The following is a 24,413-nucleotide window of genomic DNA, read 5'->3' on the forward strand; positions in this document are numbered from 1 at the left end:
CCGGCGGTGATGGTATGCACCGCCGCGGACGTGATCGCCATTTTCTATCTGTTGAATCACTCGATACCTGATCTTCGACAGGAGAGGACCTACACTGCAAGTGCTGCTGTGACCTCGGTCTGGAATAGACAATGGCTCGTGCGTCTGGGGAAAGGGCCCCTGCCTTCACATCGGAGGAGTTGGAGAAGCTTGTCGACGGGGTCCTCCCCCAGTGCACGCTACTCTACGGTCCTCCAGACAAACAGGTAAGTACACAGGGGGCATGTTGTATGGGCTATGCCTGTGTGGAGAGGGCTGGTTGTAAGAAGGAAGGGGGCAGAGTTCTGAGTGCATGAAAGACGGTGGGTGCATGTGCCACATGGCAAGGGTAGGCATGGGGGCCACTCACTTAGACGGCGCAGTTGGTAATGACTTCTCTTCTTCCCCTGTACATGTCATGTAGGTCAGCGCCCACCAGAAGAAGGATATTTGGCGTGCCATTGCCAAGGACGTCCGGACCCTGGGGGTCCACCACAGACGGAGCTCCCACTGCCGGAAGAGATGGGAGGACATTCGCCGCTTGAGCAAGAAGACGGGGAGGCTCAGCTGGGGATGGCCTCCCAACGTGGGAGGGGTGCCCGTCGAACCATGACCCCCCTGATGTTCCGGATCCTGGCGGTGGCCTACCCGGAGTTGGATGGGCACTTGAGGGCATCACAGCAGACACAAGGGAGTGAGTACACTCTCATTCAGCTGACTTTGCGTGCAGTGGAGTTGTCTGGGTGGGGGAGGAGGGCTGTGGGTTTCCCTAGGCAAGGGCGAGTTCCGTAGGCTAGGCCCCTTCGTAAGGCATGGCCCTGTGGGCCCCCACCCCACCTCTGTAGAGTGCCAAGTACAGGTATTCATGCACCTGTGTCATCTATGTGTGCAGATGTCGTCCATAGCCTTGTAGGCCATTTCCCAGGAATTGCACTGTAGAGCCCAAGTGCGCGCCGTAGTGCAGGGGGCTGCTGTGTCTATCTTGTCCGCCAACGGTAGCGGTAAGCCATGCACTCAACCTGTCTTTCTTCTGTTTCCCCCCCCTTTTTTGCAGTCTCCCTGTTCTTGTGTGCATTAGCATCATCAGGCGAAGGAGCAGTGGCACCGGAGCACGAGGGAGCTGCGTCCCACATGGCCATGGAGGGCCACACTACGGACTCTGAATACACCAGTGGGACAGAGGGCGAGGGGAGCACCACGGCGGTGACAGGTGCTGAAACCAGTGACACGGACTCGTCCTCCGATGGGAGCTCCCTTGTGGTGGCGGCAACATCTGTGCCCCCCACTACTACAGGTACAGCCGCCACCCCCCCTACCAGCACCGCCCTCCCAGCAGCCCCTCAGCGTGTGCCCCGTGCCCGCTCACCCAGGAGGGTGGGCATCACCTTTGCCCCAGGCACCTCAGCCCCTGCCCCTGTCACCTCTGCTGCCCTCAGTGAGGAGGCCATTGACCTCCTCAGGTCCCTCACTGTTGGGCAGTCTGCCATCCAGGGTGTAGAAAGGGAGTTGCAACAAACCAATGCATTCCTGGAGGGCATTCATTCTGGTCAGGCTGCCCTTCATCGAACCTTTCAAACTCTGGCCTCAGCACTGATGGCAGCCATTGTCCCTGTGTCTAGCCTCCCCCCTCCAACTTCCTCCACCCAGACCCAATCCCCTGTACCTCTGCCTATCCCAAGCACACCATCAGACCAGCCTTCACACACCTCACCACACAAGGGAAGCTCAGGCAAACATAAGCACCACACATCCCACAGGCACTCATGCAAGCATCACACACATACAGACACACCAACATCCACTGCCTCCACTGTGTCCCTCTCCTCCTCGTCTCCCTCCTCCCTCCCAGTCTCGTCTACACTCACACCTGCATACACTACCACTACAGCCACTATGTCCCGCACCAGCACACCCACCAGCACACCCTGCTCACGTGCACTCACCACCCCCACTACCATTCACACGTCCCCTGTGTCCTCTCCTAGTGTGTCTTTGACGCCCCCTCCCAAGATACACAAACGCAGGCACACACCCACCCAACATACATCCACCTCACAACAGCCTCCAGCGCATGCACCTGCACCCAAAGCCACAAAAGTTACACCTCCTACAACCACCACCTCTTCCTCCACTCCCAAACCCCCTCCAGCTACCCGTCCCAGTGTCTCCAAACAACTTTTCCTGTCCACCATTAACCTATTCCCCCCCCCCGTCCAACTCATAGGTCCCGTACTAGCACCTCAGCCACAAAATCTCCGGGACCAGTGGTGCCTGTTTTCACAGGTATGTGGAGTGCACCGGCCACCAGGTCAGCCAGTGTATCACGGAGCCAGAGCACAGCCAGTCCCCCCCTGTGAAGCACCAGAAGTTGGCCAGTGCCCGGCGGGAGAGGGGGAAGACTGCAGCCACCCAAGCCGCTCACAGGGGGCCCAGGAGGGCCCCGCCAGCCACAGCCCATCTGACCAATGAAGGACCACCAGCCCCAGCCCAGCTGGGCAATGAAGGACCGCCAAGTCAAGCACCGCTGAACAGGGCACGGACCGCTGAACAGGGCAAGGACCGCCAATTCAAGCACCGCTGAACTGGGCAAGCACCGCTGAACAGGGCAAGGACCGCCAAGTCAAGGACTGCTGAACAGGGCAAGCACCGCCAAGTCAAGCACCGCTGAACAGGGCAAGCACCGCTGAACAGGGCAAGGACTGCCAAGTCAAGCACCGCTGAACAGGGCAAGCACCGCTGAACAGGGTAAGGACCGCCAAGTCAAGCATCGCTGAACAGGGCAAGCACTGCTGAACAGGGCAAGGACCGCCAAGTCAAGCACCGCCGAACAGGGCAAGGACCGCCAACTCAATCACCGCTAGCCCATGAGCGGCAGGGGCAGTGACGCAACTGGGACCGTCACTGGGTGAGTGATGCACTCTGGGCACCAGTCCCCCTCCAGAACCAGTGGAGACATGCATCCACTCCGTATGTCCTTGGCAGGATGAAGCACTCTGGGCACCAGTCCCCCTCCAGAACCAGTGGAGACATGCATCCACTCCGTCTGTCCTGCACAGGATGAAGCACTCTGGGCACCAGTCTCCCTCCAGAACCAGTGGAGACTGTTATCCACTTGAGAGACTGTGGCTTTGCACTCCCCAGGATGGTACAGTGGGCAAACTACCTACTGTAGAGACTTGAGAGACTGTGGCTTTGCACTCCCCAGGATGGTAAAGTGTCCAAACCACCCACTGTAGAGACTTGAGAGACTGTGGCTTTGCACTCCCCAGGATGGTACAGTGGGCAAACCACCCACTGTAGAGACTTGTGAGACTGTGGCGTTGCACTCCCCAGGATACATCAATGGGCATGGAGCCCCCTTGTGGATCTTGCGTTTTGCACTCATCCGGCTGAGGTGCCTCCCTTCCCTTCCCCCTGAGGTCCCTGTTGTATTTCTATCTGATGCCCCAGCAGTGTTCTCTCCGTCATGTTTGGTATCTTGTGTGGTCCTCGCCCATGCATTTTGGGCCCAGTGGTCCACGGACTATGAATGGTGCAATACCTGGACTACTAATCGTGGTGTATATTTTGTTAATAGTGTATATATGTATATATTTTCTTACTGAATTTTGATAGATTACAATGGTTACACTCATTTCCTTTTGTCTTTGCTTTCTTCCGGGTGGGTTGGGGGGTGTTACTGTAATGTTTGGATATGCAATGTGTGTGTTGTAGTGGGTGAGGGTGGGGGTTGGGGTGTTGCGTGTCCCTGTTTTTTGCCTCCCCCCTCCTCTATGTCGTAGGTGCAGTACTCACCGTGGTCTTCGCCGCCGGCGTTGGTGCTCCTGGTACTGGAGCAGGAAGACTAGCACAGGAAGAATATGGAGTTCCGGCTCCATGGTGTCGTCGTTCCTCGTGGAGTGTGTAGAGGTGAGCTTTTTTCGTTCGAAATGCCTGTGTTTTTATCCGCAGTGAATCCTCCCCGGAAAATGTGGCGGATTGGCCTGTCATAATAGTGTGGGCGGTACATTGTCCTCCGCCTGTCTGTTGGAGGTGACCGCCAAGCTGTTTGTCTGTACCGCCGTGGCGGTCGGAGTGTTAAAGTGTCTGTCTTTGTTGGCGGTTTCCGCCACGGTCGTAATTGCAATTTCTTTACCGCCGGCCTGTTGGCGGTCTTACCGCCACTTTAACACTGTCCGCCAGGGTTGTAATGAACACCCAAGTGCCTGATTTAGTGTTTGGCAGCGGGGTGCTCTACTACAAACATGACGGATACACCACCTGCCTTATTAGAAGTGCCATAGGATATAATACACTTGTAATAAGACAAACAGGTTATCTGCCATGTTTGTGATGGAGCAACCCATCTGCTAAACTCTAAATCAGACCCAAAGCCTATACTGAACACAAGATCATTGTGAAATTTGCAAACTGTAATTGTGAATTTAAGAACCTTCTAGGCGCATTGGAGATTGTAATCTTAATTTACACTCTGTGCTGTTCCGGAGTACTGGTTCAGGCTACCTGTTGTGATAGGCAGAACGTACAAAGGTCATCAACAGCAATTCTGTTTTGGAGTACAAGCCCTCACCCCCAAGCTGGTGGCATGCTTCATCATTGGGCTGTGCTCCTCATTGGACTGGTGCTGCAATGTCCGACTGGCCCCTTAAGGGGGCTTTTTGCCAGAGTTTTTCCCAAAATCAGCCCTGTAGTTACGAGTCTCAGACTCAATGTGTATGCCAGGTAGATTGGCCGATTAGGTGAAATAAGGGAAAGATAGAAATAACTAAAGGACACCCCTAAGGAACTTTTAGTCATAGGAGGGCCTTTGTTAAGGTTAAAAGAGTGGAGACCTCAGGGAAATAATGTTCCATGAGATCAAATCTTGGTCCAACCTTAGCGGGGGGTCCTTTACCACGCCAATCCACCTTGCAAGCCATTTGAGGATTTTGATATGCCTGCTAAACAAGGTGGTCTCAGATTTATTTTGCGCTTTGATTTCTGCCTGGATTTTAGTCTCAAATTGGTCCGGGACACTGCATGCAGTGAAGGTTTCTTAATTAGTGAATGTATATTTATTTCACAATTTCAGGTACTTGTCTATTCTGTGCGGATAACTTCATGATCTCTGTTGGTGCTAATGAGATCATAGGAGACAGTGATTTCACAACATGGACAGGATTTCGATGAGAATGTGATCCTGATTTATGTTTCTTCATAACTTCCACCACTATTGATTTTGGGAGAACTGAAAAGTTCCCCAGAACAGAGACTTCTTTCAGCCTCCAAGGTAAGTGTGGCCCCTGGAGAATTAATGGATTCCCTAGTGTTCTATAAGCATATTGATATTAATATTGTCCTATTTGGGGGGGAGATCTTGTCTACCGAGAAGTCTGCAACCTTATCAGAGTTTTTTCGAATGGTTGTATTTGTGGAGCTGTTGACTTCACGGCTGCAAAGGTAATGATTTCAACCCCAAAAAGTATCACGTTTCTCAAGGACTTTTGTAATTTTCTCAAGTCACCCCCATCCTTCCCTTTTTTTTAAAAAGGTCTTGTTACCCGAGGCGTGACTCTATCCTGCTGCCAGGAATGAAGAAGGGAAAGGTGTTAGTGAGTGATCCCAGTGTGTATTCCTGACCCCACCATATTGCTTGTATCTTGTCCATTTTCCAGGAATGAAGAAGGGAAAGATGTAAGTAACTGATCCCAGTGTTCAGCCAGTCTGCCAATTTAGAAGCTGCGAAGACTTTATATATGTCCTCCTTTTCGCCTCCCATTTCTTTGATAGAGACACCCGATATTTTAGTACCTTAACCAGACCCATCCTAAAATCAACCCCTCCTCCTTCATTGGTCAGGAATGTTCTATTGCGCTGTCTCCGTTGGCTGTTGGTACCCAATACCTTCTGCATGTTGAAGGGGTTCCAAGCCATATGACGTTTTGCCTGTGGTGGTGTTCTTATGCTACCTCGCGTCCATGAATGAATAGGAGGACTGTCTTCTGTGTCCTTGCCATTACATGAGTTCTCTTTGGTAAGTGGGGTTGATCGTAGGATGGGGCAAGGCTGATACAGATATGAAGTTTCGAATGGAAAATTAATAGCAAGGTGATCTAACCAAAAGTAACAAAGTACACATTCTGTTACAGTAACAAATGAGGTCAATGTATAGCTAGCTGCCTTATGCAAGGGTTAATTTTTCAATTGTGAGGACCCAGAATATCCAGACCTGTAAGAAGTTCACTGATTGCTGAGAAATCAGAGATTGCTACTATACATTTTAGTTGACATAGTCCTTCCCTTGTTACACCCATACGCACAAGAATTTCATTTAAAATTGTATAAATACTTTGTCTTCATATAAAGTCTAGCCATATTATATAGTAGGGGATCATCTCGAACATTTATTGCAGCTTTATCTCAATTTTCAATCTGATTTGAGTGTCTTGTTTTAAAATGTGACAGTTTCCAGACGGAATACCATATGCATCTATCTCTTGGGTATTAATTTGTATAATTTACGTGGTGGTTTGGTAGATTAATTGCTCCCTTCCGCTATTCAATAGTTTCTTTGGATTGTTACTTAATAAATTTACTGTTTAGTCAGGCTTCCTGACCTTCTCGTCATCCCAATTTGCCAACAATTGATCGTATTCATGCGCCCCTAGATGGGGTGCTGACTCTTCTTCAATTTCGGGTGATTCATAGCAGTTGGCTTTGAGTTTATGAATCTGCCAGGGGAATGTTCCATTTATTTGCGATGATGTGTGCACCATCGGTATCCCAGATGTTATTTGCTAATGGAGGTTTTCCGAATCATGTCATCAAGAATTTGACATTTTCAGAGCTATCTAAAAATGTATCACTTCTTAATGTATTCCTAGGTGAACTTCAGATAAAACATTCTTATTCAGCAGTGTCAGAAATTTCCATAGAACTTCTGACCATCCCAAATAATCACTATATAATCTATGTAGGGCAAACGAGTAATGGGTCTAGTTTTTTCATATTCAGATTCCCAGACAGTTGCCTTCCTAACCTGCCCACGTAGAACCCATTGCAGTTGTTGAAAATGTTTCCTAAAATATTAGAAAGATTGCTCCTCTCAAACTGCTAGCTTTTAGGGACCCTGCCTGTCATGCTGGAATAAAACACATCTAGATGGAGGCAAACAATGAAGTATTGCAGAGGATTTAGGTCCTGCATTGCCAACCCACCCTTTCATCCCAATGAACTCTGCCTTCCTATAAGTTAAAAGAGGGAAAAGGATATTACGTCCAAGCAGACCCCCAACCACACCAGCATAGATTCATGTGGATTGTCATTGATGAAGGCATGAATACATTTCTTATATTTCTCTGCGCTTCTGAGCATGGATCTCACTCTGGCTTCCCTACTAATTGCTGGGGAACCTCCTGCCAAGGACACAGCAGTCCATCCTCTGACCCTACAAAGAAGAGGAAGGTGGAAGAAATGTACTAATCAATTTTGTCACTCCTGGATGCGTACAGAAAGTTAGATAAAGAAGCAAAGCACCCCAGAGGGGCACATACTGCTCCCTCTAAAATACCAGGTAAAGCAGCAGTAGTACAGTTCAAACCCCCATGTGTCACTTACAAGGTAGAATCAAGCAGAACAGCCGTTTTCTCGTGGCCTCTGGTAAGCAGTGTCATTGCTTTCCTTATATCAGGAAGCATTGATCCCCAGGATCAGTGAGAGGCAAAGTCCATTTAAAACTCTGCCAACAATTATTTACCACAAGGCCCTCACTTGGTCTTGTTATCATTAGATTTATTGATGTAGCTGGAAAACATATTACAAACAAAATATTTGTAGGCTCCCAGTGCATAAATTGTCAAAAGAAACACTACACAATCCAGTTTAAAAATATCAAATAATTGGGTAATTTAGAATAAGTAACAAATGCTGTTCATGTAAAAAATTCAATTGTGTGCCCAGAGAATGAGCTTCTTAAATTTTGTAAATTTCAAGCAAGTTGATATTAAGTTAAATAAACCACCAGGCAAGTTTAAGTGAGCTTGCAGTCAATAGAGCTCTCATGCAGTAATAAAGCAAATTATTTTAAAAATGAGTGAATGCAGCAAAATAAAGCTCAGAACACATCCTTCACTAACAAGGGCCACTGCAAGATATGGATCACAGTAAAGTTCTGTAATAAACCTGCATCCCACAAAATACACATACAAAGGTCATCTCAGACATTTCTACCGTGGCCCTAAACAAATAGGGCAGTCCCAGTGACATAGGCCCCTACGTGGCTCTTAAAAAAAGAAATGGGCTAGCATCTTTCCAGAGAAGATAGAGCAAGGCTAGTGACCTACAGAAGATAACCAAGTGACCCAGCCACAACCAAGAGAAGAAGATCAAGTGAGCAAGGCTCCACTATGAGAACAGGATCAAGAGACCAATATACAATGGAACAATTTATCCAGAAATGAGGAAAAACTGGACAAGACTTGGTTGAGTGAAGGGGTTCATCCTTACGAAGAGGAAGAACTATGCCTTAATGTGACTCAGAGAAATGACCTAGCAAAGGGAAGATGTAGGTCCAGGCGCAGCACAGATATAACTTGCATGCAACCAAGAGAAGAAAAACACAAGCTGTAATTGTAGTTCTCAGTCATGGATTTCTTAATCGTGGATAACTGCAGCCCTGAATGTCCCATATGTTTCAGTAGTTTAAGGTTTCATAGGGAATCTTTCATAGAACTGAGTGTGTGTGGCTGATGCAGGGTAGTGTGAGTGCAGCAAAGCTGAAGGTCTCAAATGAGCATCACTTAATTCCCTACGCAGCCTCTTTTAAAAGATTAAAAGGCCACCAATGCTTTTTCTTTTGTTTCTTTCAAATATTTTTGAAAAACAAATTTTGCGTTTATATAGTCTGTTTACAGGTGCCACAAGGTATTATCCTAGGTCTGAGGTAATTATCATAGTAGGTAAATACCCTTGATAGAGAACAACAGTTACAAACAAGAAACATATCTAGCAACCTAACTTCAGAGAATATTGCACAGGGCTGAAAATTTGGAACACCTCTGCTGAGAGGCATTAATAGAGGTAAGTAAAGTTTTGTTTTTAATTCTTATGTAAAGTATATCACTTAGCTATATGCTATGGCTTCTAAGTATTTGGGGTAACAGAAATTGTTTCTAAATGTACAATTTTGTTTTCTACAGGTTTATGAGGTTTACCAAAATAATAACATGGACGTAGATATGGCATCAATTTCTCCCTTTGACAACGAAGAAAGCCTATTGTATGGGGGAGTAGCTGGAACGCAGTGCAAACTCTTAGAAGACCACTTTGATCAAATTGGTCCTATTAGCTGCCAAAACAGCAGCGGCTTGAAACAGGAAGTGGTTCTTAATTATGATGAAGAGGAATTTTCTTTCTCAAAAGACACTTGTTTAAATACTGTTGCTGGGGTAGATGAGTCTAAACAACTTTCTAATAACACTTTGAAAATGGAGTCAATGTTTGAGGTTAATGCCCATGGTTTATTTGAAGATCACCAGTGGCAGCAAGAGCTAAATCTTTCATCGGAAGAAACAATTCGTCAGTATCCACCTTACCCACAGAAACAGTGTTGGAATGTCCGCTTTTTATCCTCTTTCTTAACCCAGCATAGAAACCATTCATTATTACCTCTGGATAACTGGGCTCATGGAGAAAAAGCGCAGCATAACGTTAGAATGATACCGGTAAGGAATGTTCTATCTTATTTTGTTATTAAACAGCCTTCTAATAATTGAAAGAAAATCCATAATGCAGCTTGTTGCTAATTCACTTACTGTGCCACAAAAAAGGTACATTTACGCATCCAAAAGTTACTCATTCAGTTCATAGTGTCCTCTTTTAAACTTATTCCGTTAAACTTATTTCCGGCGTCCGGGAATTCCACTTAAAATACCTTCAATTGTTTTACCTTTTAAACCTTTATTCTGTGACTCGTAAAATAGAACTTGGAAACGTCAAATCCTCTACAGCGCTCTATTATTAAATGCTGGAATCCCTTTTCCCTTTTTAGCTAATACGAGCAAACTTGTTTCCCTTCTGGCATATTAGAGAGTTTTTGAGCTTTATGTCCACAATTGTCAGCCAGTTCTATGTACCAACCGTGCACCTGTTACATACAGTTCACTACTGGTTATTTCCTATTCATCTTACATAATTAAAACATGGAGCAAAGCATGTTTACTACTGTTTTGTGGCAAGGATTTAGAAGCTATTACTGTTTGCTATTCTAGAAATAACAAGGAAAGGATTTTGCCACGCTAAAGGCAAGCTCATCCGCACCTGCATCGCACCCGAACCGTGCCCAGTGCCACGACCTGCATCAACCAACCCTTCAGCCACTACCCTCTCCCCCCTGACCCTTCACGCCCTCAGCCTTAGCTCGCTGTGTTACTGCTGCACTACGCCACAGTACACGGAAGGAGCCTTCGTCTGCACTTCTTGCAGTGTCTTGCACAATATGCCTACTCCAACACTCACCAATCCTGCGCTAAAACATCAACAGCATCCACTACCCCATCCGCTCACTTGCATATTCCTTAACATCTGCTGACTCAGCAAACACACCATGAAAATATGGGGCCTGCTGTAGGATCACACACCTGACTTGCTCTTCCTCCCAGAAACGTGGCTGAATCCAGCCTTGGCAACAGACATCACCACAACAATCCTGCCCACCTAAAAAATCGCCAGACAAGACCTCCAGCTTAAACCCAGAGGCGGAGTCGCCATTATCTTCAAGTACACCTTCTCCTGAACCTCCATGGCAAACTGTGTCCAGCTGCCTGGAGCTTGTCACCTTTAAGCAGCAAATCGCACCCTGGTTCACCTTGTGCTGGCCCCTCGTATACAGACTGCCTTGATGCCATGGTATGTTTGCCAGTGACTTCATGGACTTCGTCGCACCCCATCATCGACTTCAGCGCCTTCATCCTCGTAGGGGGCCTGAAGTTTCACTTAGAAGATCTCACGGACTTCCAACTCAGTCACCCTACTGGAGAATTTCGACCTCAGGGCTCGAAAAATCATAAAAATGTTACTAGCCCTGCAGGTCAAGTAACGTAAATAATCTACTCGACCTAACTGTAATGGACTTGGCCCGTTAACGGATCTCAAATTGTGTGATCCTAGACAAATAGTTTACAGAGTCTCTTTTTTAGTAATTCTCACTTATGATTGCATCTTCAAATATGTGAGCTCAGCATTTCTGCAGTACAAAAAAAGCCTCTTTTGTTTGATTAAGTAGACTAAGGTTGCTGCATGCTAGAGACCGCAACGTAATTTTACAGGAGGTGCGCAAAATAGAACCCTGCATTTGAGAATCACACCATCCGCTTTTTTCCTGACTACACCAGGGCGATGCAGCTCCAAAGATAGTCATATGCTGGTGTTAAATATAAGCTAAAAGAACTTATATGTTGTTGTATCCAGCCAAGTTGAAGGTTCTCCATGCGGGCCGCTCAGATTTCTTTGTCTCCTGAAGCAGAGTGGGACTGGTTGGAGCGGAATGATGGGACAGGAACGCCGGAATCCCTGCATGGGGAGAGTGGCGGAAGACCCCGAGGGACAGCGCAAGTGCATACTGCAGCACGCAGAAGTACCAGACGCCATTGTGCCGGCCGTGGAAGCCGAGTTACTGTTCGCTCGGATGGTACTGTGAGTCTTGAGCGTAAGAGACAGGAGCGTGAGGAGGCTAAACTGTTGGTCCAAACTGTCTTGTCGGAGGCGTCCTCCTGCTCCGGGTCCCCCTGTGTCACGGGCAGATTGTCTCCAGAAGAAGAAAATGAGGACTTCCCTCTTTTGGCTCTGCTCTCACCTTCTGACCCTCTCTCTCTCTCCTATCTACTAATGCCTTTTGGTGCTTGGGGGGTGGGGGTCCGGGTTGGCGACTTGACTGGGGCTGTGGCAGAGTAGTAGGCAGAGTAGTAGGCTTGTGATACCCCCCTGTTGTTAGTTAACTTTTTGGGAACAGTGTGTGTGTGGGCCAGACGATTGGTGTGTGTTGGGAGTCTTGAAGCATAGCCCAGACCTGAATCTGGCTATCGAGTGGGAACGGCGATTGTTCCACACTTCTGGGCCCTAGAAGACATAACGGGGTACACACACAATTGGGCAGACACTAGGTGTGGGAGGTGTTTACCCGGGTGGGATGGGGGAGCTTCATGCGGGTTCTAGTTGGAATTGGAATTCTGTTTTTGACACTGTGAGCACTGTGGGCATTCTCCTGTTGAGAAGGCATCGACTTATCAGGTTGTGCATGCACCTTGCCGGGGGACAGTGTTGGGAGGGCTGCATGTGGGTGGGGAGGGGGCAGTCGGGAGCTGTAGAGGGGCAGGTGGAGTGGAACTGAATATGGTGGGTACCCTGACACGCATAGTTACATGGAATGTTAGAGGATTTAATTCCTTTGTGAAGCGCTACAGAGTACATACATATCTTCGGCGGCTTGGCGTACATATTGCTCTCTTACAAAAGACTCATTTGGTAGAAAATGAGGTGCAAAAAGTGCAGAAAAAGTGGAGGGGGCAGTTTTATTCCTCGTACGCTAGGGGGGTTTCTATTTGGGTTGCCCCTAGGACTCCCTTTACGTTAAGAAGTCTAAAAGCAGATGTGCAAGGCCGATACATATTCTTACAAGGCGTATTAGATAGCTGAGATCATGCTGACCATGATTTGGAGATCTGGAGTACCATGATTAATGAGTTATCTGGTGTGCGAGATAGCGAGGGGGAGGGCCCCTTAGCAGACGCTTCCACTAGCTGAGCTCTGGCCATAGTGGAGAAGTGTGGCACAATGGTTAGAGCGGCAGACCCTGATGCGGAGATATGGCCCGGGACCAGGGTTCAATTCCCACCTCGGCGGCTCTTGGGCTCAATTCCCTTGGACCAGATAATTCTTGCCTCAGTGCCTAATATAATTAATGGGTCCCACTCTGTAACTCTGGGCAATAGCTTGCTTAATCTCCACAACGGCCCTCACAGTGCTTGGATGCCTGGCTTCACCCTGGGGCTGTCCAGGAGTGGGCGCCTCACAGAGAAAAGCCAGGAGGGGTTCCACAGCAGTATGTGTACAGCGCCTTAAGACCCTAACGGGTGAGTAGTGTGCTATACAAGTGCACAGTTTACAGTTAGGCCATACAAGGAATGAGTTTGCGGGTTATAGAGGCATAACTGTGAGTTTTGGTGTTTTACGGTGGGTGTGCTTCCAGTGTTGGCTTTTGGTGTGGGGTTCATCATGAGTGGGCCCTCCTCCTTGCCTTAGTCCCTGACTTGTTTATGGGATGTTGTTCAGTTGCCCTCCCGGGCGTCCCCTCGGCTGCATGTTTGTGATGCCTTCGATGACTGATGGACATTTGTTGCACTATCTTCTGATCTGTTGGTGCTTACTATAATTACAGTGTTCTGTTTGATAGTTAATGTATTGAAATGTACTGCACTGAATTTGTAGGGGTTGGCGCCGCTAATCAATGTGCTTGCTGAGTTTGTGGTGGTTGGGTCGACCTAGTCTATTACCATTAATGTTTTATTTCTCTATGCTTGCTAGGTTAGAGCACAATGTGTAGACTCGGGGTTGGGGTCTCAAAACTGGTATTGCCATTGGCCATGCGGTTGGACTGTAACTTCCCCCTAAAAGTAATCTGGTATAATGTAGTGCATAGTTATATGTATTCTTTTCTATGTATAAATAAACAATTAAAAAAAAAGTTTGCTGCATGCATCACAAGAATCTAGCCTACTTACCCATGAGGTCTAGGTCACGTAACCTAGGACTTATTTTAAATTACTAACAACATTGCCATCAGGTTAGGAGTCTTTGTCAGTTTGTTTAAACACTCAATTTTTATAAATATAGCATTAAACCATGATGTGGTAAAATATTGTCTTCTACACACAGTAACCTTCCAAGAAATGTCCAAAACCTCTCCAGTTACTTGCAGCTTTACTGATAAAACTATATAGTGTATTAACAATCTATGAAAAATGGGTTTCAGAAAACATATCCTTTGCGCATCAACATGTAAAGTATTGTGATTGGTTTTTATCCTATTAAAATATTTTTTCATCACACAGAAATATAGAAAAAGGGCTTTCAAAACTACTGAAATATATTTTGAAATGTTTGCACAGTTGACTTAGTCATTTAAATGTTGTGTTAGGAAAAACCTGACACACTATTTCCTTTTATTTTACATTCTAAGCAGCAGGTGACATAGTTCACCTTACAAACTCCTGTAACTCTGAAATCAGAAGGAAATTTATTGTAAGAAAAACTGACTTTTGACCTCTGTCTGTAAACACAGAGCAAATGTGACATAGGAACAAGACTTAAAGGCATGTGTTATTGCCCCTCCACCTTTTAACTGAACAGAACACCTGCTCAATGTCAGTTTGCCAGAAGGGACGTGGATTTTTCGAGCCCTGGACCTCACCCAGCACGTCACCAGACACACCCACGCCGTCGGACACCTCCTGGACCTGATCTTCCCCATCAGAAACATATTGGTCAACAAACTGTTGTCAATCACCTGTACAGACCATATCATCATCAACTTCTGCATTTCCATTCTTTACCATTGAAGACCTACTGCCATTGGACTAGACCATCACTGGTCATAAAATATTACAGAAATGCATTGGACTTTTATCCTCTCCACGCCTTAAACACACAAGGAACCTGACTGATGGCATTAAGAACTTCAATGACTGGATCACTGCTTGTAGCAACACACTGGCCTTCCTCAAGCTTGGCAAAACAACCAAAACAAGAACATAGGCCAGCTGGTACACAGAAGAACTCAGAATGATGAAACAGCTCTGCAGACAACTGGAACGCAAGTAGAGAATGAGCCAGGACACTACAGACAAGGACATCTTCAAATCCACCCTGAGATTCTGCTACCAACAAATCTGGAACATTAAATGCACTGCGGAACACCGAATGCACTGCACTGGCAAAATGCCTTGATGCTGTCAGCGACCACAGCAAGTAGATCTCCACAATTTTCAGAGATTTCAACGTGACTGCAGCCGCCTCCATCAACATAACCCCTTTGCAAGACCTGCAAAAAAAAAAGATCCTAGACCTATTCAGAAACCTCAACTGCCAAGAGGACCCCATCGACTTTGCACCAAGTCTCCCCATCTCAGCCGAAAAATAAAAATGAATCCTGCCCATGTGACCTGCCATCCCTACAGACAAAACTACCGTTACCATGAGGTGTATCTACTCGGGGGGAGGGCTATTAGACCCCTGCCTCAGCCACACATTCAACAGGGTTGAACTTGATTCACCCCAGTAAGCGAAGCTCTCACTCTCATCCTCAATGCCTCCAAGTATTTGGCTGCCTTCCCTGAAAAGTGGAAACATACCACTGTCACTGACCTTCTCAAGACCCACCCAAACTTAACAACTACAGACTAATCTCCCTCCTACGTTGCCTGCAATGGTACTTGATAAGCTCACCAGTAGACAACTCACTGACCACTTTGTCAACCAGCAGCTACTCAGTGCCACACAGTCCAGATTCAGACTCAACCACAGCACAGAGACAGCATTCATCACTGCAACAAATGACATCTATATGATCCTGGATAGAGAAAAGGCAGAAGTTCTCATATTACTAGACCTCTAGTGGCTTTTGACACAGTACCTAACCCCACCCTCATCAGATGTCTACACAAGATCGGTTTTCAAGGACCTGCCCTCCGCTGGATCTGTTCCTTCTTGATGGAAAGAACAGAAGCAGTCAGCCTTGCGCCTCATACCATAAACTCCAGTGCAGAGTGCCTTCAGGGTCGTCCCTCAGAACCTCTCTCTTCAATGCATTCATAACCCCACTAGCCAATGTCATTCACCACCACAACATGAACATCCTCTCGTACACTTACGACATGCAGCTCATATTGCCTCTCTTGAAAAGAACCTGTAGCACAAGGAACTAATTCACCACCTGCATAGCCGAAGTAGCCACCTGAAGGAATCCAACTCTCTCAAGCTCAGCACAGACAAGACCGAAGTAGTGGTGTTTGGTAAAAGCACCTCAATCTAGGACTACACTTTGGCGACTGGCCAACATTTAACCAAAACGCACCCTTGGCTCTCATACCAGGAATCTCAGAATCGCCATTGACAACACAATTGGCACACAAATTGATGATGTGACAACATCCTGCTTCTTCACCCTGAAGATGCTGAATAAGTTATTAAAATAATTCCTGAGAAAGACCAGAAAAACCGCCACCCACATTCTTATCACCAAGGGATCTCCCTTTATGAACTAGAAGATTGCAAACCATCCAAAACACCCTAGCCAGGCTCCTACTCGACCTTCCAAACAGCATACACATCACTCTACACCTCAGAGAGATCTACTGGCTCCCGAGACACAAACACTCTCAATTCAAACTCCCTCACCTCAACGTTCAGATCACTGCACAACATGGGCCCAGTCTACCTAAGCAACCACATCTCTGTCTTCTAACCATCCAGACACATCCCACGCATTCACAGAAACAGAGGGAGAAGTCGAGCATTCTCGTGCACTGCTTCGAAGGTGTGAAACCACATCGTGCTTCAGATCAGAGTCTCCTCCTTATTTCTTGAGCTCTGCAAGAAGTTTAACACCTGACTACTTGACTGACCCCCTCCCTGTCCTTCAAGGTGAGGCTCTCACACCTGCTCAGTGCCAGAATACCCTAACAAGTGATAGTGTGCCCTAAAAATACTCTTTTTGTTACATATTGTAACGCCACATAACACATAAGATGTCATCCATAACTCATCACAAATCACCCTTAGCACTTAGGCCCCACGTTAATTATCACTGAATCATGGCCCCGTGATTGAAGTGTGGGTCTTTGCTGACTGGGCCGGGGTCTCTCGCAGTGCACTATGCAGTAATTCCTCTGTGACCAGTGCCATATTCTGTGGCATTAAAGCAGAGACACACGTCTGTGTCATTTAAAGACCCCTCTCTAAAACAGATGGTTTATCACCATTACCCAAATATTAATGTCTGCACTCGGTTATTAGATGGAACAACCAAAACCTCTTCATACTGGGGGATCCTGATGCCTTTCCAAGTGATTTTATCCTGGCAGTCAGCAGTGGAGCCAGGCCTTCAAGTTTCTAAAAGGTTTTATTCTGAGCGTAGACTTTCTTCTTGTCAAACGTTGATCTTTAGGGAAATGATTTCTTGAAGAGACAGTATGAATTCCCAAGGAGTTGACACTCCTTTTCAATCACCATCTGAAAATGCTCTAAAAAATTATATATAGAAGAAGCGTATCCAGATCGTTGGGCAAAATGCGAATGGGAGGAGACAAGAAAAAACAAGACACTCCACCCTGCATATGTCTATAATTTTTGGTACCTCTGACGTCACTTGCTAAATAAATACATTTTAAGCTAATTCTCTACACCTATGTAGGCATTAGTATAGAATACTGTCCTAATCATTTGCTATTTGTCTTCTGAAAATATATTCTGATTCTAGAACAGGTTCTGTATATTGTGTCTCTTCCTGTTTATAAAACAAGGGCTACCCAGTAAATGATTATGCAGTATTGAGCTTTGCTGAATATTATCTCAATATTCGTTACAACTAATAGCTTTAATTTCAGAATATATCAGTCTTCTGTTCTCCAATGTGACTGACTCCTGAAATTAAGCAATCTCTATAGACATGAAGTAGTTAGCATAGTATTTGGATACTTGGAATTAGAATTGTATTTGCCAGTGTCAGTTCATACATACAATACAAACTCAAAGCAAGGTACTTATACTTGAATCCTTATCGGTAGCGTGTCAGCTCTTCTGACTCATTCATTACCCTAGAAAACATATCCATAACAAACTCGAATTAACCCCTTTAATGCGGGCGTTATAAGATATTAAATCGCGCCACCCCTTGGGACTATTTAAAAAAAAAAAAAACATAACGAAATTGACAGGGGTTGGCCGTAGGCAGGGTGGCCCCCTGTGGGTCCATATTTTTAAGTTTCAATGTTGGGGCCCCCTGGGGCTAATTTAAAAAACAAATAAATAAATAACGAAATTCACAGGGGGTCGCCTGTAGGCAGGGCGACCCCCTGTGGGGCCAATTCTTTTTTTAGTAGTTGTAGGGTTTCCCTGGGGGGCATTTTGACCCCCATGAAAACCCTACAACTACCAAACAAAATACATACATATATTTATTTATATATAGATATATCAATCCATGTAGATAGAAATGTCTATCTACATGGATATATCTATATATATATATATATAATATATATCTCTATTGATATATCCATATATATCCATGTAGATATATATATATATATATATATATATATATAAATATATATATATATATATACATACTTTTGTCAGTGCATGTGTGGTTTCCCTGGGGGCTGCAATCGGCCCCCAGGAATACCAGACCCACATATAAAAGTGATCTATATATATATATCTTATATATATATATATATATATATATATATATATATATATATATATATATATATATATATATATATATGAAGCAAAAAAGAGAAAAATAATGTTCGCACAATCAGGTTTCAGGAGCAGGAAAAGTCAATTTAATCCATACACACAACGCGTTTCGACTGACACAGCAGCCTAGGTCATGTGACCTAGGCTGCTGTGTCAGTCGAAACGCGTTGTGTGTATGGATTAAATGCACTTTTCCTGAGTGTGCGAACATTATTTTTCTCTTTTTTGCTTCATTTATTACCGGTTTGCTCGTACCGGTTGTCGCACCACCCCTTTGGTCTGATTGAGATCTGCTTTCGAGTATTTTGTGTTTTTATATATATATATATATATATATATATTTGCCACCAGTTGTCTTGCAGTTGCAGCTTGCGTCTTCAAAGCAGTGCACTTACTTCAACTGACACATTTCAACTGTAGCTTTTAGGCAGCAATAAAGAAGTCAAGTAAGTCTTGTGATTGTTTCTGCTACAAAAGGATCAAACTTTTGTCTAGTGGCAGTTTTAGTGCCATAAAGAAGCGCAGAAGGTTTATATGACTAATGCAAAGAGCAAATCTGTATTTTATGTAAATAGCTGAGTACATTAGTAAAGTCAGCTACTACCTGCGCTATAATACAAATTAAATGTATGTGCGGGGTAGGGGGAGGCTATGGAGAGATGAAGAGCCCGTTTGCTGGGTGGTAATGAGGGAATCCGAGGAGGAGGACATGGGAGTGGGAGCACCAATAATGATTGTTGGAGCGGGCGCAGGAGGTGCTAAAGACTGTGACGAATGGTATGTGACAAGGTGTTTGAATGTCGTGAAAGAACTTGCTGATTAAGGGAAGAAGCGCAGGTAAGGTGGCCTCTACTGTTGCACGTATCACACACACACCAGCAATTTTATGACTGTCTATGTAGGCTAGTGTTTTAGAGCAACAGTTTAGCCAATAGCAGAGATGGAATCTTGATGGATGACTGCTGCTGACGTCACTCTGGTTATAGAGGACAGCTCTGACATAGGATCAGATACTGAGAAAGCACCTGAGGGATAGGACAATGGCGCAGACTCTGGGAGTGATTTTTCAGTTGGAGGAGTCCCATTGGATAACTCCTTCCAGTAAATTGTGAGGGAGGTGATGAGGGCAGTCCTGTTGTCCCTTCGCAAGCACAGTCTGTGCAACAGGGCAATAGTGGGTTAGCCCAACCCAGAGAGAAGGTGAATGTGGGGGCAAGCACAGAGAGGGTGCTCTCTTGGGAGCTCCCCAATTTAGTTCAGCCCCGAATTCCACTGCTCAAATTGTATTGTGGAGACATCAAAATGATCTATCACAAAACAAACTGGTTTTGTAAGGCAGGCACCTGTGTTTTTGGTCCAGGGTTCGGAGGCTATATGGGGAAACATACTAAACCCAAACATGTCTGGAAACTAGACATCTGGGGGAGTCTACAGAGGTGTGACTTGTGTGGATTCCCCAAAGTTTTCTTACCCAGAATACCCTGCAAAGCTGAAATGTTGAATAAAAACTCTATTTTTCTTGCATTTCTGGCACACAAACTACAGGAATATGCTGCGATCCACAAAATTCCTACCACCCAGTGATTCTTCACCTGTCCTGATAAAAACACTACCCCACGTGAGTACCTATACCTAGTGCCTGCGTAAGGAATGGATCACCCCAGGGTCAACAGTTGCCTCATGTATTACCAACATTGACCGTTGTGTGATCTATTCCTGTTGTGGGCACTAGGCCTACCCACACAAGTGAGGTACCATTTTTATCGGGAGGATTGGGGGAACGCTGGGTGAGAGGACATTTGTGGCTCCTCTCAGATTCCAGAACTTTCTATCACCGAAATGTGAGGAAAAAGTGTTTCTTTTTCCAAATATTGAGGTTAGCAAAGGATTTTGGGTAAGAGAACCTGACCAGAGCCCCACAAGTCACCCCATCTTGGATTCCCCTAGGTGTCTAGTTTTCAAAACTGTGCAGGTTGCTAGGTTTCCCTAGGTGCCAGCTGAGCTAGAGGCCAAAATCCACAGCTAGGCACTTTGCAAAAAACACATCAGATTTCAATGTAAAAATGTGATGTGTCCATATTGCCTTTCCTGTCGTGAGCATTAGGCCTACCCACGCAAGTGAGGTACCATTTATATCGGGAGACTAGGGATAACACAGAATAGCACAACAAGTGTTATTGACCCTTGTCTTTCTCTACATTTTTTCCTTCCAAATGTAAGACAGTGTGTAAAAAAGATGTCTATTTGAGAAATGGCCTGTAATTCACATGCTAGTATGGGCACCCCGGAATTCAGAGATGGGCAAATAACCACTGCTGCTCAATACCTAATCTTATGCCCATTTTGGAAATACAAAGGTTTTCTTGATACCTATTTTTCACTCTTTATATTTCAGCAAATGAATTGCTGTATACCCGGTATAGAATGAAAACCCATTGCAAGGTGCAGCTCATTTATTGGCCCTGGGTACCTAGGGATCTTGATGAACCTACAAGCCCTATATATCCCTGCAACCAGAAGAGTCCAGCACACGTAACGTTATATTGCTCTAAAAAATCTGACATTGCAGGAAAAAGTTACAGAGTAACACGCTGAGAAAAATGACTGTTTTTTTTCAGCTCAATTTCAATATTTTTTTTTTTTTCAGCTGTTATTTTCTGTAGGAAAACCTTGTAGGATCTACACAAATTACCCCTTGCTAAATTCAGAACTTTGTCTACTTTTCAGAAACACTTAGCTTTCCAGGATCCAGTGTTGGTTTCACACCCATTCCTGTCACTAACTGGAAGGAGGATGAAAGCACCAAAAATAGTAAAAATGAAGTATGTCCCAGTAAAATGCCAAAATTGTGGTTTTCTGATTCAACTCTGCTTGTTCCTGAAAGTTGGGAAGATGGTGATTTTAGAACCGCAAACCCTTTGTTGATGCCATTTTCAGGGTAAAAACTACAAGCCTTCTTCGGCAGCCCTTTTTTCCCATTTGTTTGGAAAAAAACCACAAATTTAGGTGTATTTTGGCTAATTTCTTGGTCTCCTTCAGGGGAACCCAGAAACTCTGGGAACCTGTACAATCCCTGAGATGTTGGGAAAAAAAGGACGCAAATTTGGCATGGATAGCTTATGTGGACAAAAAGTTATGAAGGCCTAAGCGCGAACTACCACAAATAGCCAAAAATAGGGCTCAGCACTGGGGGGTGGGAAAGGCCCAGCAGCTAAGAGGTTAAAGGGAACCACAAAATATCCTGAAAGGGTCCTGATACACCAGCGATTTTAGTTAATTACTCTCCTTACTTAGGTCTCAGTGAAAACAAGAATGAAAATAAAGGTTCAGGCTTCCAGAAATTCTGCATATTAAATATTTCCAAATATTCAAGGTTAGCCACCTCAAGAATATTCAATGCTTTGGAATCCAACCATAGACTTCTAATGACAGGCGTGCACACGCTGCAGTTTATCCCTTTTATTATGCTTGATTTATGTTTTCTTCCGATTTAGAAACCAAAAGCGCAACAAGCAATCTTTCCTACAACATAGCGGCACACTCATCTTTCAAATAGCTAGATATCTCTGCATTAGGCCGTGTAGCATGACACTTGTAAGGTTCTAAGCCTTCCATAATATTAACAAAGTGTTGTCAATTAATTGGAAGAGTGGCAGAAAATAACAAAAGAAAACAACCATTTGTCAAAGCCAATACGTCTTGCCTATGCGAGATCTACAGGCTGTGTCAATGTTTTTATCATCCATGTTGCACAGCAGCAACAACAGCAGCACTCAGAGGTTTCCAGGGATCATACACTCATACTTGCACACACCGCTGCAGCAGCAACAGGCCATTTGAGTGAAAAATGTACTTCTCTGTGTCATCAAAGGAATTTTATAGAATGTGAAAAATGGTTGTGTAAAACCATCTGGTGTCTGCAGAAAAGTTGTTTAAAAAATAAATTGGGGGGGCACAGGACACAAACACATTAGTGATGGCATCTTACGCGATTGTTGGAAATTACCTCTCTGCAGGGTCACCCCCAAACATTTTGCCTTTTTCCTCTTCTTTTTCTGACCTCATTTTGCTGGCTTTAGGACTCTGGATACTTTGCCATTGCTAACCAGTGCTAAAGTGCATGTGCTCTCCCCGTAAAAGCATGGTAACATTGGCTCATACTCAGTCGGCATATTTAATTTATTTGTAAGTCCCTAGTAAAGTGCACTACATGTGCCTAGGGCCTTTAAATTAAATGCTATGAGTGGGCCTGCAGCACTGATCGTGCCACCCACGTAATTAGCCCCTTAGCCATGTTTCAGGCCTGCCATTGCAAGGCCTGTGTGTGCACTTTAACTGCCACTAGGACTTGGCATTTAAAAGTATTTGCCAAGCCTTAAACTCACCTTTTTTGTACATGTAAGTCACCCCTGAGGTAGGCCCTAGGTAACCCATAGGGCAGGGTGCTATGTAGGTAAAAAGCAGCACATGTACATGTGTGTTTTATATGTCCTGGTAGTGGAAAACTCCTAAATTCGTTTTCCACTACTGTAAGGCCTGCTCGTTTCATAGGCTAGCATTAGGACTACCCTCATATACTGTTTGAATGGTAGATTCTGATCTGAGAGGGGTAACCAGGTCATCTTTAGTAAGGCCATAATGGTAATAGAAAATCCTGCTTATTGGTGAGGTTTGATTTAATATTACTATTTTAGAAATGCTACTTTTAGAAAGTGAGCGTTTCTCTACACTTAAATCTATCTGTGCCTTACAGCCTATCACCAATCCACGTCTGGGCTGGGCTGGTTGACAGCTCCCTTGTGCATTTCACCCAGACAGACACAAACGCAAGATACTCAGCCACACCTGCACTCATCTGCATACTGGATGGGTCTTCCTGAACTGGAAGGGTGGAGGTCCTGACCCTTATATTTCGAAGGCTAGTGGCCAGCCCTCACACAAAGGACTGCCAAACCCCCTACTGTGACCCTGGCAGACAGACCTGTACTGAAAGGGGACCTTGTGCACTCCCGCCAAGAGGAACTGCCTGACTGCCCAAAGGACTCATCTGGACTGCTTTGCATAGAAGGATTGCTGCCTTGCTATTGCCTTGCTGGCCTTTGACTTTGCTGAGAAGGACTCTCCAAGGACTACTTGTACACCGAAAATCGACGCACAGGCTGCCGGAAACGGCGCACAGTCTGCCTTGTGACGAGAAAATCACTGCACAGTGACACAGAACAATGCAGCCCGACTTCCGAGTGAAGAATCAACGCAGCGCCTGCTGTGCAACAGAAACTTAGACACATCGCCTACCGGATCGACGTAACGCCTGTGACTTCGTCCCACAGGCCCAGGATTTCCAAGCATCGTCCCTCGGCATCAAAAAGATCCCCACAGTGAGGAACCAAGTCTGCACGCCGGAAATCGAGCACGGAACGAAACGATGCGTCGTCTGTGCCACGCCAGCAATTCCGACACACACCCTATTTTTCCACGCATCTCCTCTGCTGAGGTCTCTGTGCGTGTTATCTTTGATGCAAACCAGGTATTTTGTGAAACCAAGAGACAACTGTTGATTTCTAAGATTTAAGACTCTTTTTAATCTTTCAAAAGTAATATCTCAACTGGTACTGATTGAATCTTTATCATTTTGACCTTAATTTAACCAGATAAATATCTTATATTTTTCTAAACCTGTGTGGTGTATTTTTGTGGTGTTTTCACTGTGTTACTATATAATTTATTGCACAAATACTTTACACATTACCTTTTAAGTTAAGCCTGACTGCTCAGTGCCAAGCTACTAGAGGGTGGGGATAGGATAATTTGGATTGTGTGTGACTTACCCTGACTAGGATTGTGATCCCTATTTGGGCAAAGGTGAATACCTCTGCCAG

The 24,413-nt window shown here is 45.2% G+C and overlaps 1 protein-coding gene across 1 annotated transcript in view; it reads left to right on the top strand.

The window, feature by feature from the left end:
* The window catches only part of LOC138283234 (tesmin-like), a 543,145-nt gene that overhangs the window by 74,086 nt on the left and 444,646 nt on the right, over window positions 1-24,413 (top strand). The window contains exon 3 of the mRNA XM_069221270.1: window positions 9,195-9,719. Within this exon, the coding sequence (XP_069077371.1) occupies window positions 9,222-9,719 (498 nt within the window). The 5' untranslated portion in view covers window positions 9,195-9,221. The remainder of the gene's footprint in view (window positions 1-9,194; window positions 9,720-24,413) is intronic.

Source organism: Pleurodeles waltl, chromosome 3_1, assembly GCF_031143425.1.
Source record: "Pleurodeles waltl isolate 20211129_DDA chromosome 3_1, aPleWal1.hap1.20221129, whole genome shotgun sequence".
NCBI classification, from domain to species: Eukaryota; Metazoa; Chordata; class Amphibia; order Caudata; family Salamandridae; genus Pleurodeles; species Pleurodeles waltl.